Here is a 16,255-nt window from a genome sequence, read left to right on the forward strand (position 1 = left end):
CTTGCTGGGAAAAAGAATAGTTCTTTAAAAGTGTATGTTGCATTTTATTTATTACTGATCGTAAATGTAGTTTCAAAAGAACCGGGCCGAGATCAGCTAGAGGAGGTTAGTCACAAACGAACTCTGCAGCGGTTCGCTTGTGGTGAGAATGTAATCCGTTCTCGATACGATCGAGCTATTAAATATAGTTTATTTATTAGAGGTAAACTGCTGATTAGGCGCAGTTTAAACTGATATATTAGACAGATAATGCTAATTACCACAGCTGGTGCACGGGTGGACTGTGTTGCGTTCACAGCTTGCAGCCTCGTGACTCGGTTTACTATGTCTACATCTGCGCTGCACGTCCAAACACTGTGTTTGACAGCGTAGCGTTTCAGCGTTCAGTGTTACAGCACAGATATACGCGCTGGAACACAGAATCTTCTTGCTATATTTATTTTCCTCGTATATGTATATTTATTCCCATGCCACACAGCTCTGACCAATCAGAGGACACAGCCTGCTTGTGTGGTTTATTGGTGCGCATTTTGGTGCGTTTAGTTTTATGTCTGTGTGAAACCAGACGAGACCAAAACTCCAACTAAGCAAACTCATCAACTGATCCGGACCAAAAAAACAAACTCTACAGGTGTGAAAACAACCTTAAACGTACAATACAGTTACTTTATAAAGTTAAAAACAATCCAAAACAGAACATTACCGTGTCAGCATTCAGTCGTTTTCCTGGCTCCAAGATGAACACACTCTGATCCACAGCACTGAGAGCACACAGTGAACCAGGCAGAGCTGAGAGCTGGAGATAGTTTTCCTCACCAGGAACTGCTTCAGTAGGAGAGAACTGCAGCGATACCTGAAGATCAAGATAGAAACACCTTTACTAAGAGACACCAAACATCTGGATGCATAGGAGCAAAAATAAAAGATCTAAATGTGCTTCTTTACTTTGTTTGTGAAACATTTGTCCACTATAAACCCCCTGCTAGCAGCGATGACGTTCTCACTGGGCAGTACTCCATACACCAGAACCTGCACTACAGGAGCCATCTCAGGAACCACAGACAGTTTAAAGGATACTCTTCCCTCTGTGAGTTCTCTGGACTCTTTCACTTCAACCTTTTCATAGCCATGATGGACAATGACTCCTCTGGAAATGACCTGGAAAAAAGAGACAAAAATCACAATAGTGATCAACAGTTTACTGTGATTCACTAAGAGCTGTCAGAATATAGGAAATACTAGTGCTCAATATTTCAGTGTACAATATTACTGCATGAACTCACCGTGTAAATGAGATCAGTGCTGTAATTCTTAGTGCTTTCACCGATAATGTAGTACTTAAAATTTACAGACACCTCAGAGTCACACTTGATTGGTTCTTCTAAGCTCTCTATTGATATTTTACTGTACACTGGACTGTAAGGTGTAGCCGGTTGGAGGAATCGAATGTGTGCATAACTGTGTTCAAAGAAAGGTTCTCTGTATCCATGGTATTGGTTGCCTGGATAAACGCTGGCCTAGATGACAATAAAAGAACGATTTTAGCAAAGACACAAATTATACATATTTCAACTAATCTTTCAGGCATCATACCATACCAACAATGAAATCTCAGTTTCAGGCTCAGCAGGTGCATCAACAGCAAATTTGGCCAATCCATTATCATCTGTAGTAAGGTTAAGAAGTAGTGTTGGGGACCATCCTTTCAATAGATAAACTTCCTTGTTTGGAATTGGTTTTCCACCATAGGTTACAACTTTGATCTTTAAACAAGAATTGTGATGAAAGTGTAAGACAACCCAAAGCTCATCAGAATAGTAATAAAAACATGAATTATTTCTTAGAATCTAAAAACACGTACTTTCCCTTCAATAACTGTGTCTCGTTCAAAGTTTTTGGGTAAATCAAGAAATTCAGCTTTGCCAATTTCATAAGTAAAACTTGTACGCTCAGATTTGGACATGGAAATACCTAGAAAAAATGAACAAGTTAATTCGATAGATATTATTTAAATCATTATGTCTTTCTATTTTTCTTTTTCTGCAATTGACTTACTCGTCCCTTCCTCCGTCATTACAACATTAATGTAAAGAGAATTTCTAAAATTGTGTTCCAATACAGAATTGCTGAAGAGAGACAAGTTGAACACATGGGATGCACAGCCACCCTCATCCATCTGCAAGAAACCCCCCCGAAAAGCAAACACTTGGTCAGATCATTTGCAATATAGGAAGTATGAAAATCTTCTGTCCTCTGTTAAAGTGTTGCATAAATACGCACCTTTATATTTTCACTCAGGCATGGCATAATCAATTGTGCACCGGTATAATAAGGCTGGCACACTTCTAACAGTGCCTCGCCGGGTACCGGCTTTCCATATGTGTACCTGAAAAAATATATAAACTTTGAAATAAGCAGACAGTGTTTTAAATGTATTTTTTTCCTGTACACAGTATATTAATGACTGTGAGATCAGTGGTTAGTTTTTTCACCTTTTATTCAGGGGGTTTATCCAAAATATATATTTTTACTTTTGAGAAACCTTACCTTACCTTACAGACACTATTCACAGTTCCTTCACTCATACTGTATGAGAAGAGGGTGAGGGTAAGCTATATGCAATCAGATTCATCACCCCATAAACACCCCCTTCTTTATCACTCACCTTAGCTGCGGCGGGGGACCTGGTTGAAGAACAATCTTAAGCTGTACTGAACTGTGCCCCAAGCAACATAAATCTCAGTTCACACCCTCCCCCGCGTCACACAGACATGGTCCATTATAGCAAAGTTAAATATAGTTATAGAGTTAAATATATGCTATAGAGTGAACAATATACAATCAACACAGTCAAACTCAGAATTTTATGCTTGCTCCTACAGCTTCCAACATAGAGGCCAGGGAGTTAAGTCTAATATATGATCTACAAGTTTACCTGAGGTTATCTGAAGGAAATCACTACACACTGATGGTGATACACCCAGTATACAAGTAGATGGTGCCAAAAGCCAATGGAAAAGAAGTGGGCAATGGCAACAATCTAAACTCAGTTATTATAAGCTCATTTAACTCAAAGATTTCTGTTTAGATGTACATGTGGCCACAAATATTCAACTAACTCACCTAACTAAAATAGTTGAGTAATGTTTGAAAATATCTAGTTTTACATTAAACAGACTCAAGGGCGTAGGGTATATATCCATATGACAAAAGCAGATCAGTGATCACACAACTGATATACACAATGATTGATTTATGGTCCATAGGGGGACTTTAACAGGTAAACTCAATAAAGGATTGTTTATTAGCTGATCGGGTGGAAAACACACAATTTCAGGGCAGTAACCAGAGTTAAGAAACTGCTTTAACATAGATACATAAACATAAAGTATTGTACTAAATTCTGAATATATACAACATGCAGCTTCTAGATAACTAGTTAGCTAAATGAATGTTCGTTCATAAGTCCTGCAATTAATTAATTAATTAATAAACACAATTTGAAAATAAAATAGTTATTGGCTGTTCAGGCACATCAGTGTAAACTGAACCATACATTTCTTTTCTTATTTTCTCTGTTAAGCTAACTGACTCACAAGTTGCATATTATTAAGCACACAGTGGACTTGATTTGTGTGCTGATTTAGAGACATGTTTTTTAACCAGCTATCAGAAATAATCTCATCACAGTTTACATGGTTATCTTTTTTTCTGATAAGGGTTTGTTGTTTTTATTCTAATTTTGAAACCATCACTCACTTTCCACAAACTTCTATCTTCAGTTCCTCCTCAGCAACACTCTGTTCTTTGGGAGCTTTTAATGTAACCTCAAACCTGGGCAAAACTACATGTAAAACAGTTCATGAGTAAATGTACATGAAATGGTTACATGGTATCATCAGAAGAAAGAATAATATTTTAATATTAACACTTACCATACTTTCTCACAATAAAGTCATGAAAGGTCGACCTATCCCCAGTTTTAGCCTCCAGTTTGTAAACACCCTCAGAAGCCTCAGAGTTTAGCTGGTGAGAAAGCTGCAGGATCAGGATTGTTGAGGAAACATTCATCCACTGCCCGATCCTGTTACCTTTATTATCCTGTTTTTTTCCATAGAATGAAAAATAACCTAGTTATTGCAGTGACAGCACAAAAAAATAATTATAAACATTACATACACTGACAACATATAATAAACATAGTTTTTCCAGCTCACCTCAAGTGTCACCATGCTGTACTGAAGAGAAAAAGACAGTAAGATAAAATGAAGCTTTACCACATTGTAAAAATGAGCATGCTCAAAAATATATATATTTTTTCCCAAATATTATCCTGCTGACACAACTTTATTTGTTTTGTTGCTCACACGTTTTGTTAAATCAACCTGATAAAACATATTTATTATTTTTTTTATTTGTGAAAAGATTTTATAGAAAAATAATCTTACCTCTTGTTGCAGTGGGACTAAATTAGCATCCAGAGTAACAACTCTGAAATGCACTGTGAAAAATTAAATGTCAGTATCAACTGTTTTGGTATTAATAGTGTATTTTAATTTAGTTGAAGTCTGCTATTGTGTGTGGGATAAATAGCTGAATTTATATTTATACTGTGATATTTTAGATAGTATTTGAAAAACACAACATCAGGCCCACTGACATTTTATACATCTTATACATCTGCATTTGCACAGTTCCAGCCACTTCAACAATGTTCTAAACACCAAAATCTCCCCATTATAGGAAAATCTAATATTTCTGGCCCACAATATGAAGAGGCTGTAGGTTACCCATACAGTTTTTACAGTTTTATGCAAAACACTGAATATGAATCAGTTTATAGCTGTGCTTAGATCAGCACAAAGTTTGCTACAGTGTTTACACGTTAAATAAAATGTATTAGCATATTGATTAACCCTCTCATGCATGAATTATAATAAACTCAGTCAGGATTTTTTTTCTAAGTGTTTTTATACATCCTTAGGGATGTAAAACAAGGTTTGAAAAAAATATATATTCTATCTTTATTCGATAAAGAAATATTTATCTGTCCACTCAAGTGTACTTCATGCATTTTTTGTTGTAAAAAAAACACAAATGTAATTCAGTTATACAGTTGTAATATGGTATTCTGTTGGAATAGTGGAACTGAGGAGGATATTGTGACACAAGAAAATGTCTCTGAACCGTAGAACCTTATAGAATCTTGATTGTGACTGGTATTATCATACTGTATTCTTGTCAAGTCTCTGAACTGTTAAGTGAGCATATTCTCTTATAGTATTTTATAGCATGTATCATATTTCCTGTCAAATCAAGCTTGTTGCTAATTTCTGAGACTATTTTCTATGATGGTTGCCAAAGCACACAGGGCACAAAGCTACAAGACACTGCATGCAGATGTACTTGGTTCTTCGTGTGCTGGCATTTTATACTTTCTTGAGCTGGGGCCAGTGGTTTCCAGGGGCATACTGGATATTGGGGTGCCCTTAGTTTCAACAGCCTCATCTCCTTCATCTCCGTTCCTCAGCCTCAACTCCCTCAGTAACATTTCCAGACTCACCTTCACTACCACTGCTTGACCCTACTTCTCTGCTTGCAACTGTCTGTACTGGCAGACATTCCTCAATTAAAGAAGTTGATTTACAGCCAAAACATTAAACAATATGAATTATTTTAAAAACAACACTGGAAGTAATTGACATTGCATAAAAGTTGAAAAATAGCTAATGATGCATGATGTACAATTAAGTGGACAGATGATTAATCTACAATTCCCTCAAATATAAAATCAAAATTTCGAATATCTTTACATAATATGTCACCTTAGATGTTACTTGATGTAATTATATATTTTTTTACCTGCGGTGATATAATTTTATAAAAGGTAGAAACAAAAATAGCCAAGGTGTTTGGTGGTTTTCCCTGTCTGCCGGCCATCTTGATTTCATTGACTTCTTTTTCCCATTACAATGACCAACCAATGGGATTTTTTTGTATAGGATGATGCAATAGCTTCCACTACAGTGGACTATATGCAGCAGTGCCCAAAATTGCAAGCATATTTAAAGAAATTTTTTTTTTAAACAGCTGTACACTGTAGTGACCTCTATGCATGAAAGGGTTAATACATTGCCATACATACTTACAGATTTCTTTTGACAAAGATACCCACCGTAAATACTAAAATCTATTTTTAAAAGATGTAATTTATTAAGGAAAAAAGCAATTCAAACAAATCTGGCCCTATGTGAAAATTAATATGCCAGAGTATCGATGTAACAAAATAAAGAAACAATTGAGCCCAACTCACAAAACACTGTAATGTAATATGCATAACTGTCCAGGGGAAGGTTATGTAAGAATCCACTGTACAAAGATCAAGGCAAGTCTGTGTGTTTAACTGTTCAACTCAGCGATCAGTACTGTTGCAAAACTGTAGACAGTGAGGCTCAGGTCATATATACCGAAAAACACCTGTGATCAATATCATGCTTATGCAGTCTGAAGTTAGGAATTGTTCTCGTAATCTTTTCCAGCATTATATATTTACTCTGCTTTAAAAAAAAAAGAATTCATATTCCTTTAACTTTTAATTTTTTTCCATGGTACACCCAAAATCTGAAATGTAATTTATTGGGATTTAGTGTGACTGACCAACACAAAGTGAAAAGTAATTGTGAAGAGGAAAAAAAAAATCATTTATATATATATATATATATATATATATATATATATATATATATATATATATATATATATATATATATATATATATATAAATGCCTTTAGAAGTTTTGTTAATTTTTAAGTTCACAAAAAGCACAATGTGTTCTATAAAGATCTCAAAAGTATTTTAATACTAAATGACCCTCAAACATTTTAAATATGTTGTATGTTTATTCTTTGCTACCACACAAAACATGTCTACATGATTACTAACCAACATGTATATGTTTTTACAGAATGGACTACTAGATTTTTGACCAATAGACATACTTTGGGATTACTTACGGTCTGGGCGGTTCTCCATAGACATTGAGAAAGAGGAGACAGGCTAACAGCAGCCCTTCCCGTACAGGAAGCCCACCGACCGACATGATGAGCTCTAAACAGCAAGTTTAGAATTTGGACTCACTTTTTAAAAGGACGTTCAGCCCACATTAGGATCTCTTTAAACATTTGGAATCATTCGCTTATTAATCATTAACCATTTGATGCTCTATGTGTTTTGAAATTGTTTACCAGATTCCTTTTTTCTTTTGAAGATCCACCACTGTCTAAGACTTTTAACCAGATTCCTCAACCAACATACAACTGGTTAGATACCAACATAATCCCTACATAGGCCACTGCGGTCATGTGTCATTCTATAGGCCTTGTATGGCCATATTTGGTGTTCCGTGTCTAAAATAAATTCCTCAACGGGGAAAATGAATGGGGTTTCACAGTGAATCGCCTCGAACACATTCTGTGGTGAATAAATATGTTTAGAACCCTGTACATTTTATTCTGTGTACATTTTCATCCTGAACATCACTGAATCCTCTGAATTACAAGATTGTTTAGTAGTCATAATTTGAATACAATTAAGCTAATTCTATAGTGCACTGAACTGATTCCACAGGACAGTGGCACAGAATGCAAGCAGACTCGATGTAGTGTATGTTTATGGACACAAACTATGCATGTTAGTACATAAACACACCCGCATGGACCCCGTGAAACAACTGCTTAATCATTTATTCTTTATTTTGTTGATTATTATTTTTATTATTGTTAGTAATATTAGTAGTTGTAGCAGTAGAAGCAGTACTAGTAGTTTTAGTAGTAGTATTTGTAGTAGTATTAAAATAAAGTTGTCCTCAACCTTTTATGAACCATGAACCCTGATCTAAATCCTATTGAACATCTGTGGATGGAACTACAACATGCAGTCTGGAGAAGGCACCCTTCAAACTTGTGGAGGCAGAAGCAGTATCCTCACCAGGAGTGGGCCAAGATATCTGGACAGGTGCAGAACAGCTTCAGATTGGTCATTCTGTTTGGAATAATTTTAACAATTTAATCATTTTTCTATCTGTTTTAAATGTGCTTTAGGTGTATTTACTGGTGTGTTTATTGGACTGACACTAATCCACCATCCAGCTGAAAGAATTCTGCACAGAGTAGTGGGAATTTTTTATCTTAGTCATTATCTAATTGGTTTATTGGTTACTGTACAGCAGGGGTGTCCAAACTTCGGCCCACGTTTCCTTTTTTGGAGTGACCTGCGAGGTATTATAGAAATGAAAGTTGGCCCACAGGTTTTTATAATATGAGATTCAAAGTTTGAACGCTAGGTGTCAGAAGACGGACCAAAGAGTCTATATATGTGGCGAGACTGCGCACTTGTAGCGCAGAAAACGGACCAAAGAGTCTATATATGCAGTGAGAATGCGCACTGTAGAGCAGAAAACGGACCAAAGAGTCTAAAAGCGGCGAGAATGCGCAGAAAACGGGCCAAAGAGTCTAAAAGCGGCAAGAGTGCGCAGTTGTAGTGCAGAAAACGGGCCATAGAGTCTAACAACTCCAAAGAAACGAAAAATGGACAGCAAATGCTGAAAATTTCAGGCATGTTGGGAAAATTACTATTTTTTAACTGAGTACCTTTGGAAGTGTGTATGTTTAATTTATCAGGAATCAAGTGCCTTATCAGGAGTATAATATTAAGAGACATTATGAAGCGAAACATCAATTCGTATACACAACACTGTCACAGATAGATAAAGATAGTAACTCAAGTAAAATAATGTGTAAATTATAGTAATTTAGGAAATGTTTTATTGTAAGTAGTATGTTTCATTATTTGTTTTATTGTTTTTTGAGTCTGTGGCCCGTGACTGTTCATATACTTCTCCTTCTGGCCCACAACAAAAACAGTTTGCACACCCCTGCTGTACAGCATCACAATTTTGATAGCAGTTTTGCAAAATCAGAAGCAGATAAACCAGGAACTACTCATATAAACACTTATAGATACCTCACTAATTTGGTGTTTGTGTCCACTTTGTGTAGTGTTCTTCGTCCAAAGCAGCCCAGAGCAGGTTAATAGAGGCTATGCAGGTGACACCAGAGATTGACCATGGTCATGTCCAGGGAAAGTGCGACTAAAGGACATCTGACATTTAATAGACTCAACAGGGGAGGCAAAACAAGCAAAGCTCAGTGTTTGCTGTGCATGGGAATGTTGCGCAGTTAAACTGTGGGGAATTTCATCACTGTTTAGTAAAAAAACAGCAGTCAAAAACTGTCAGTCAAGAAGTACGATAGCCAGCTGTAGTTCATTGTTTATTGCATTTATTTCATTATTTCATTTTCAAAGACAACACAAACACACCATCTTATTCTGTTATCGCTGATTAAATGTAAATAAAATCAGAATAAGACAATAAGCAAAATAAAACACCCAAATTCCTTGTGTCTTTTCGCTGTGCAGCTGCAGGTGTGAAGGTTTAAACACAGGGGGAGGAGTACTCGGTTTCAGACTGGTCACCTGAATAAAAGAGACGTTAAAATCAGTAAATAAAATCAACACAGTTACAGTAATAGTGTATACTGGAGAAAACTTACTTGGTTGGTAGTAATCATAAACTTTGATCACAGCTGGTTTGAGGTTCTTCACTGGCAGCACTTGTTTAATATGTAGCTGATAGGTCACAGGAATATTCTTTAGGAGCTGTTAGACAGAAACACCAGACACTGAACTGTAAAATATTTTCATTTGCTCATTTTTTGGGCAGTTCATTGTAAAATGTATTACAAATGCATTTATATATGTTTTTCAGAAACTGGAATCTACTGACTGTACATGTACAGTATACAGTGATCCAGTTGCTATTATTATGTATAATTGTGCACAATAACTGGCAAACAAATTTCTCGTACCGCTTTTAGATACAATATCACATGGTCATCTTTCGTATCGACTCGCTCCACAAGTGGGTGGTTTTTCAGCTGAGAAAACAAGAAAAATATTTTAAAAATTCAATAAAAAAGTAACGATGTAAATAGCATATCTCAAATGATATACACATGAAAAATAACTTACAGAAGTGGGATCTGCTGTAAATCCTGAGAGGATTTTTATATCTACTATGACCATGTTAGTGTAGTTTAATGCTCCATCATATCTGAGGAGGAAAGAATAAAAGTTACACACTAGGAGTTTTCACCAAACAGATATAGTAATAACTCCTACCATGTAAAATACGATAACATACATGGCTAATGATAAAATTATCACATTGCCACATTGGAAAGAACTTCTGCCAGATCCAAATGATTTCCAAAAGTAAAGAAATAAATATGGAGTTGTTGACAAGAAGGTTTTAGAAGGTAACTTCTAAGCAACTAAGGGCCTTTCGTTTGAGTCCACCATTCACCAATGGTTTGTGGACAGATGAGACCAAAATATATTTTTTTGTGTAAATGAGAAATGTTTTGAATAATTTTCTTGAAGAAAACACTGCACTCCAGCATAAAAACATTATTCTATTTACAACATAGTAGTGGTAATATCACGGTTGGGGCCTGTAGGACATATAGGAGCAATACATTCTAAATTTTATCAAAAGGAAATTTAAAACATATGTCTGTTATTTAATTAGAGAACATGGACCATGCAGCCAAACAGTGACTCTAAACAAACAAGCTGTCTCCCAAAAGAATGGTTAAATATCAATAAAATCAATGTTATGGAATGGCCAGGTCAAAGTTCTGACCTTAATGCAATTTACATGTTGTGGAAAGGCCTGAAGCAAAAACACAAATGTTAAGATGGTTTGTACAGAGAAATTGAATATAATTTGTCCAAGCTGATGTGCAAGACTAATTAAATATACCCTAATATTTTGGTTGCAGTTGTTTCTGCACCAGGGGGGCAAACCAGAGACTGATGTGCACTATTGTCATAAACAACTGAATATTTATTTCTGGTGCATTATGACACTAAGGTTGCATCAAAACATTCTTCATATTGATGATCATATTACTCATTGCCTATTACAAATTAAAAATACATTCTTACTTGACTGTAAAGACAGTAGACAGCGTATATCCAAATGATTTTGTGCAGTTTGCATCAGCCTCAACCTTCACACTTAGTGTACTGGGTACAATTGGTGTAGGAATATTGTAGAAAAGAGCAAGCTGCATTTGGGAAAAAAGATCAAATCAGTGAAACAGCAAATAAACTAATTCACAGCTGGATTGTGTGGCACAGCACAGTAAAGTCCCAGTGCAAGTGTCACCACATACATAAGAGATAAGATGCATAAAATATACACTGACCTGCACTGAAGCACAAGTAGAGCCATTCACTGAAACACTGTATTTTCCAGGAACATTTTGTAGGGATTTCTCCTGGTACAGTAACTTGTTGTTCGGATTCACTTCAAAGCTGTGAGTCTCTTTATCTGCTGACTGCACAGTTACTGTGCTGAAGCCGTCTGGGCTGTACACTTTGGTGGAGTACAGAGCCAGAGCCTGGAGGGCCACCACTGTGTCCTGTTCCAAACACAAACACAATGAGGACTTAAACACATCAACACGACAGCACAGGCAGGTCAGAACACAGACTGAATGATAGTATTAGTACCTGTGTGGAGGAGAAGCCTCCATAGGGATTCTGCTGCCTCACCAGCCAGCTGACAATCCTGTTAGCATAGCCCAAATCAGCATTAGAGAGTTTATCTGTAGAGAGAACAGCTAACAACACGTAGGAGCTGATCTCCACTGACAAGGAGTCAGAGTCTTCAGATGCAGACTGAGACCAGTGAAGACGACCATCTGCAATTAAAATAGAAAAATAAAAGATGGGGTTAAAGCTCATTAGTTTGTTAAGATTATAAGAGAGCAATCATAACCCTATAAGCCCAACATTTCCAACAGTTTATTGATCACCAATTATGATCAATCCATACCTCCTGAAATGGCATCACCATCCAGTTTCTTAAGCAGCTGTCCTCGGATTTCATTCTCTCCAGCCAGACTGAAAGTGTAGGCCAGCAGAGCGGTAGCGTAGGTGTTTGTTATCGTACCAAGAGATGATTTTAAACATGATAACCCTTTAATCACCAAAGGATCCTGTGTAAAAGAAAACTAGTTTAGCCAGTATTACTGAAATCCTACAGAACATGTTGTTTAATAACATGATGATGCCTATTGCCCATCATATGTATTGAAAGTATTGCACATAAATAAAAGTTCCCACTTTACCTCTGCTTTATGGCCCAATTCAAGAAGTGATGCAGTGATGTAAGCAGTGATGGTCACATTATCATTTACACCACCCTATAATACATCACACTGTTACTTTATACAGAAACCAATGTATTTATATCACTTAGTAACAATTAGATAGTATCATACCTTCATTCTGTTGTTGAATAGTCTTCCTTGTCTAATAAAACAGCCGTCTGGTCCTTGTTTACTGATCAGCCATTGCTTTGTTTGGTCAATGTTCTCTGGATCAATAAATATGTAGCGCTGTGCTTTTCCAAAAGTCCTCAAGACAAAGGCGGTTAACCTGGTGGTGAAGGATTTAATTTTGTTTTAATCTTTAAAGGTGTTATCGCAAACCAGGTTTCCATAAATGAATTTATGAAACATTTTGAAGACATAGACAAGACATAGTTTAGTTTAAATTTAAAGCACTGTGCATTGGTCTTCAGTAAGAGGTTCTCACCATGTATTTCCTTCTCCTCTTCCAAATGTGCTGTACGCACCATTGAAATGCTTGTAGTTTAATTGTCTCTGATATCCTGCATAAAGTAAAAAACATCTTAGCATAATCAGATCTGAAATGCAGAGTCTTAGTCACGTAATCCTTTCTTCATTATAATTTCATAGTCATTTCTTCATGAAGTTACGTTCTCTCACCGCTCTTAAGGAAGCCAGTAGCTCTCTCTCGGATGGCTGGGGTGAGCTGTTGAGTGTTCTCCAGGTACTGAAGAATGTAGATATTGGGAGAGAGAAGAGCAATGTTTTGTTCTCCACAGCCATACGGCATCTTCAACAACCCATCAATATTCTTTAGTGCACGGCCCAGAATGTCTCCTACAACAAAACAAAACACAACAAAAATGCACGATATTATAGGCACACAGCATGTTAAAAACACTGTAACAATTTTCTGGCACTTTCACTGCATTACCACAATATAATGATACATTTCTTACTGTAAAAACCTGTATACAGTTACAGTTACTGTTAAATTTATTATGCTAACTTACTAGCAACCCAATGACAGCAAGTTCTGTACATTTAACATTTCATGTTCTTTTTTAGTGTAATATAAAATAAATAAGTCAGTACAGTTGGCATAGTAACTTTAGTTTCCATGTGTTCCACTCTAATTAACTAACTCTTTAATCCATGTAATGCGTAATAGTGTACCAGTGCTTCAAGTGTACAACCGGCAATGAACCGCATAGAAGGGGGGAAACTAAATAAGGGTGTTAATGATTTTTTACCAAGCACTGAAACAGAAGCTCGTGCTGATCCTGCTATCACATTTTCAGGAAGAGTCAGCTCCAGCTCCTCTGAAACACTGTTTCCTGTTAATTTAAGAGACAGTAGATGTCATTACTTGGCAGTATTTTCTGAATGTAAGTATTTACATACTGCTTTGTGGATGTTAATAAGAATATACCTGATTTAAACCAAAATAATTAATGGGACACAGCTCAAAATTTACCTTGTGGACACAGCAACCAGCTCTGGCTCTTGGAATTTTCGGTTCCTTCAGCCTGCATGAGAAAGCTGCGTTAGTAATTCCACAGTAATAATTGTAGAGCTATTACAATTATTCTTAATATGTGTGTTTTTATATGTATGCATTTATTTCCTACCTTCACCAGCAGGCTTCGTGTGACTGTGTCAATGCGTCCTCTGTCAGGAACACTCACGATCTCATTGTCACACACAGTCTGTGACGGTTCTGCTGCAGCACTGACCGTCACGTTCAAGACTCCTATCACACAGCAGAAGATTCAGAGAGGAGTTAATTAGTGTTGAGAACAACAGAAATGTGAGATCATGTTAAATTAACTCTCACCGAGCACAGAGGGAACAAGAGTCCATCTGAAGGTCTTTCTACCATTTGCACACAGACAGGATGAATACTGCTCATCAGAGGAGGCTTTTAGAGTGTAGTCTGAGGAAGGAGCTGGAGTCACTTTAACCTGTCAGGCAAACACAGGAGATCAGCTCACTGTGGATGTTAAATGATGAGAGACTGGTGAAGACACACAGGGTGGATCTTACAGTACCATAATGCACTTGGAGAGATAGTTGAAGACAGTGGCCTTCAGCTCAAACTCTTCTCCCCGGATGATGGAGTAGGGCAGAGAGAGCTCCAGGAAGAAGGGCTGGAAGACACGAAGCTGAGCAGCAGGAGCCACTCCCACACCTCTAGAGGACAGACAGAAAGTGTCCATCTCCCAAGTGGTGATGGTGTCAGGAACAGTGACAGGAACCTGAGCTGATCCAGAACCCCTGTGAGAAAACAGCATTGAATTATTAACTTAATATTAATTTATTTTATTTTAGTGTATCTCTAAAGTATATACTTTGTCCTGCAACTAGTAGTTTCCCCCCAAAAAAGGCTTAAATCCCAGTCTAGTGCTGACCAAACTAAGCACAAAGGCTTGTCTCACATTAGCCAAAATGTATTGATATATATTATGACCCCCCCCAAAAAAACAAAAGTGTCCTCTTACATTTATTGTAAAACTAATGCCACATCCCATGATGTTGAGATGATATGCCAACAGTTAAACAAAGCTCAAGTACATTAGAGTTATGCAGAAGAACAATGACTCAATATCCAAAAGTTTTTCACACTATAAGGCACACCGGATTATAAGGCGCACTATAAATTTTTTGGTCTATTTTCATACATAAGGTGCACCAAATTCTTTCTAAGTCAAACGAGCACTTGATGTTGATCTACACAGATGTATTTCCTGAAAACTGTTTATTTGGGAGAGTAAAGTGCTTCTGTTTATTTACAGTAAGCACAGAATTTCAGATTTCCACTAAGTCTGGGTGCAGCAGCATTAGAATTAGCATTAGAGTCTGCTAACACTAGTAAACTCCACCTGACAGTGCTACACTGAGGAACCTCGAGTGTTCTGGTAAGCCAGGGTGATATTAGCTAGCATTTTGTCCCCTGAGCTTGTTTTTATACGGTAAACATGCAGGCTACAGTCTAACATACCTATGAACTGCGAAAGAGTGTGTTTAGTGGCTAGTGCTAATAGTGCTCCAGACCAAGCAGCAGGCTACAGACCAATATTACTCACCTCTAGGTGAAAAAGAGCTAGCGCTTAGTGGCTAATGCTAATACTGTTTCAAACTCAATGCTGGAGAACTAAACTGAAACTCTGCTCCTTTAAAACTGAAGTTTTACTGCTCCTTACAATCTGACTGAATTCAAAGACAAGGCACACTGGATTAAAAGGACCACTGGCAATTTTTGGGAATCTTAAATGAATTTAAATGTGCCTCATAGTGTAAAAAATATGATAAGTCCACCTCTGAATAAAAAAAAAACAAAAAAAAACAAATTAAGGTTTCGAAGTGTAGGTTGAATAGTCCTGACTTAATTCTATCGAGATGCTTTTACAGGTTAGCCTTTATCTTTTTTAATAAACTGGATGATCTGTTGAAATTTTTAAAAGTGATACATTTTTAAATATAACATAAATCGAAAATACAAATTCAGAGCACTGAACAAAGGGAAACCCAAACATGGTTCCCTAAAACTCTATGAAGTCAGTATGCAGATTCACTAACCCCACTTCAGCAAGTTGCCATATCCAGGTTTCCGGGAAGAACTTGCGAACTGTTTCGTAACTGTTATCCGAGTCTTCACTCTCATAACTCATTCCAACTCCCATTGCAAGTGCTACAGGGGGTGCACCAGGACCGGCCATGCCAACTCTTGAATCATACCTCCCTTAAAGAAACATAAATAATTGGCATATCATATACAGTAAATACTTTAAGATGGATGCTTTAGGAAATATTAAGTAGAATTAATGGCTGTACATCCATAACCACCACGATGATACTCTACGCCTTTGTAGACCAAACACTGCGGTTCTCTAACAGCCAGATTAGTCACCATCTTGAGCCCCACACTCTGTCAAGTGAAGAAAACTTATTGTTTATTAAAAGTAGGAATACGTGTTTGACATAATTCGTTCTA

General features: G+C 36.8%; 1 protein-coding gene across 2 annotated transcripts in view; it reads right to left on the reverse strand.

Moving 5' to 3' along the window:
• The window catches only part of LOC103040601 (alpha-2-macroglobulin), a 42,983-nt gene that overhangs the window by 11,001 nt on the left and 15,727 nt on the right, over positions 1-16,255 (reverse strand). Inside the window, exons 16-34 of one of the 2 annotated variants that reach the window (XM_022668835.2) lie at positions 16,096-16,189; positions 15,841-16,003; positions 14,313-14,538; positions 14,099-14,225; positions 13,893-14,014; positions 13,739-13,790; positions 13,515-13,598; positions 12,922-13,098; positions 12,728-12,803; positions 12,412-12,568; positions 12,259-12,333; positions 11,964-12,126; positions 11,639-11,829; positions 11,332-11,547; positions 11,069-11,190; positions 10,091-10,172; positions 9,928-9,996; positions 9,613-9,718; positions 9,323-9,535 (exon numbers count right to left, since the gene is read on the reverse strand). In XM_022668835.2, coding sequence (XP_022524556.2) covers positions 9,495-9,535; positions 9,613-9,718; positions 9,928-9,996; positions 10,091-10,172; positions 11,069-11,190; positions 11,332-11,547; positions 11,639-11,829; positions 11,964-12,126; positions 12,259-12,333; positions 12,412-12,568; positions 12,728-12,803; positions 12,922-13,098; positions 13,515-13,598; positions 13,739-13,790; positions 13,893-14,014; positions 14,099-14,225; positions 14,313-14,538; positions 15,841-16,003; positions 16,096-16,189 — 2,343 coding nt within the window. In that variant the 3' untranslated portion in view covers positions 9,323-9,494. Of the gene's footprint in view, positions 1-703; positions 854-945; positions 1,159-1,283; positions 1,518-1,598; positions 1,764-1,861; positions 1,972-2,055; positions 2,177-2,280; positions 2,387-3,759; positions 3,845-3,935; positions 4,102-4,217; positions 4,239-4,448; positions 4,502-9,322; positions 9,536-9,612; positions 9,719-9,927; positions 9,997-10,090; positions 10,173-11,068; positions 11,191-11,331; positions 11,548-11,638; positions 11,830-11,963; positions 12,127-12,258; positions 12,334-12,411; positions 12,569-12,727; positions 12,804-12,921; positions 13,099-13,514; positions 13,599-13,738; positions 13,791-13,892; positions 14,015-14,098; positions 14,226-14,312; positions 14,539-15,840; positions 16,004-16,095; positions 16,190-16,255 lie in introns of those variants that run through there. The other variant, XM_049466945.1, reaches the window with a different exon arrangement.

The sequence above is a fragment of the Astyanax mexicanus genome, chromosome 18 (genome assembly GCF_023375975.1).
Source record: "Astyanax mexicanus isolate ESR-SI-001 chromosome 18, AstMex3_surface, whole genome shotgun sequence".
In the NCBI taxonomy this organism is placed as follows: domain Eukaryota; kingdom Metazoa; phylum Chordata; class Actinopteri; order Characiformes; family Acestrorhamphidae; genus Astyanax; species Astyanax mexicanus.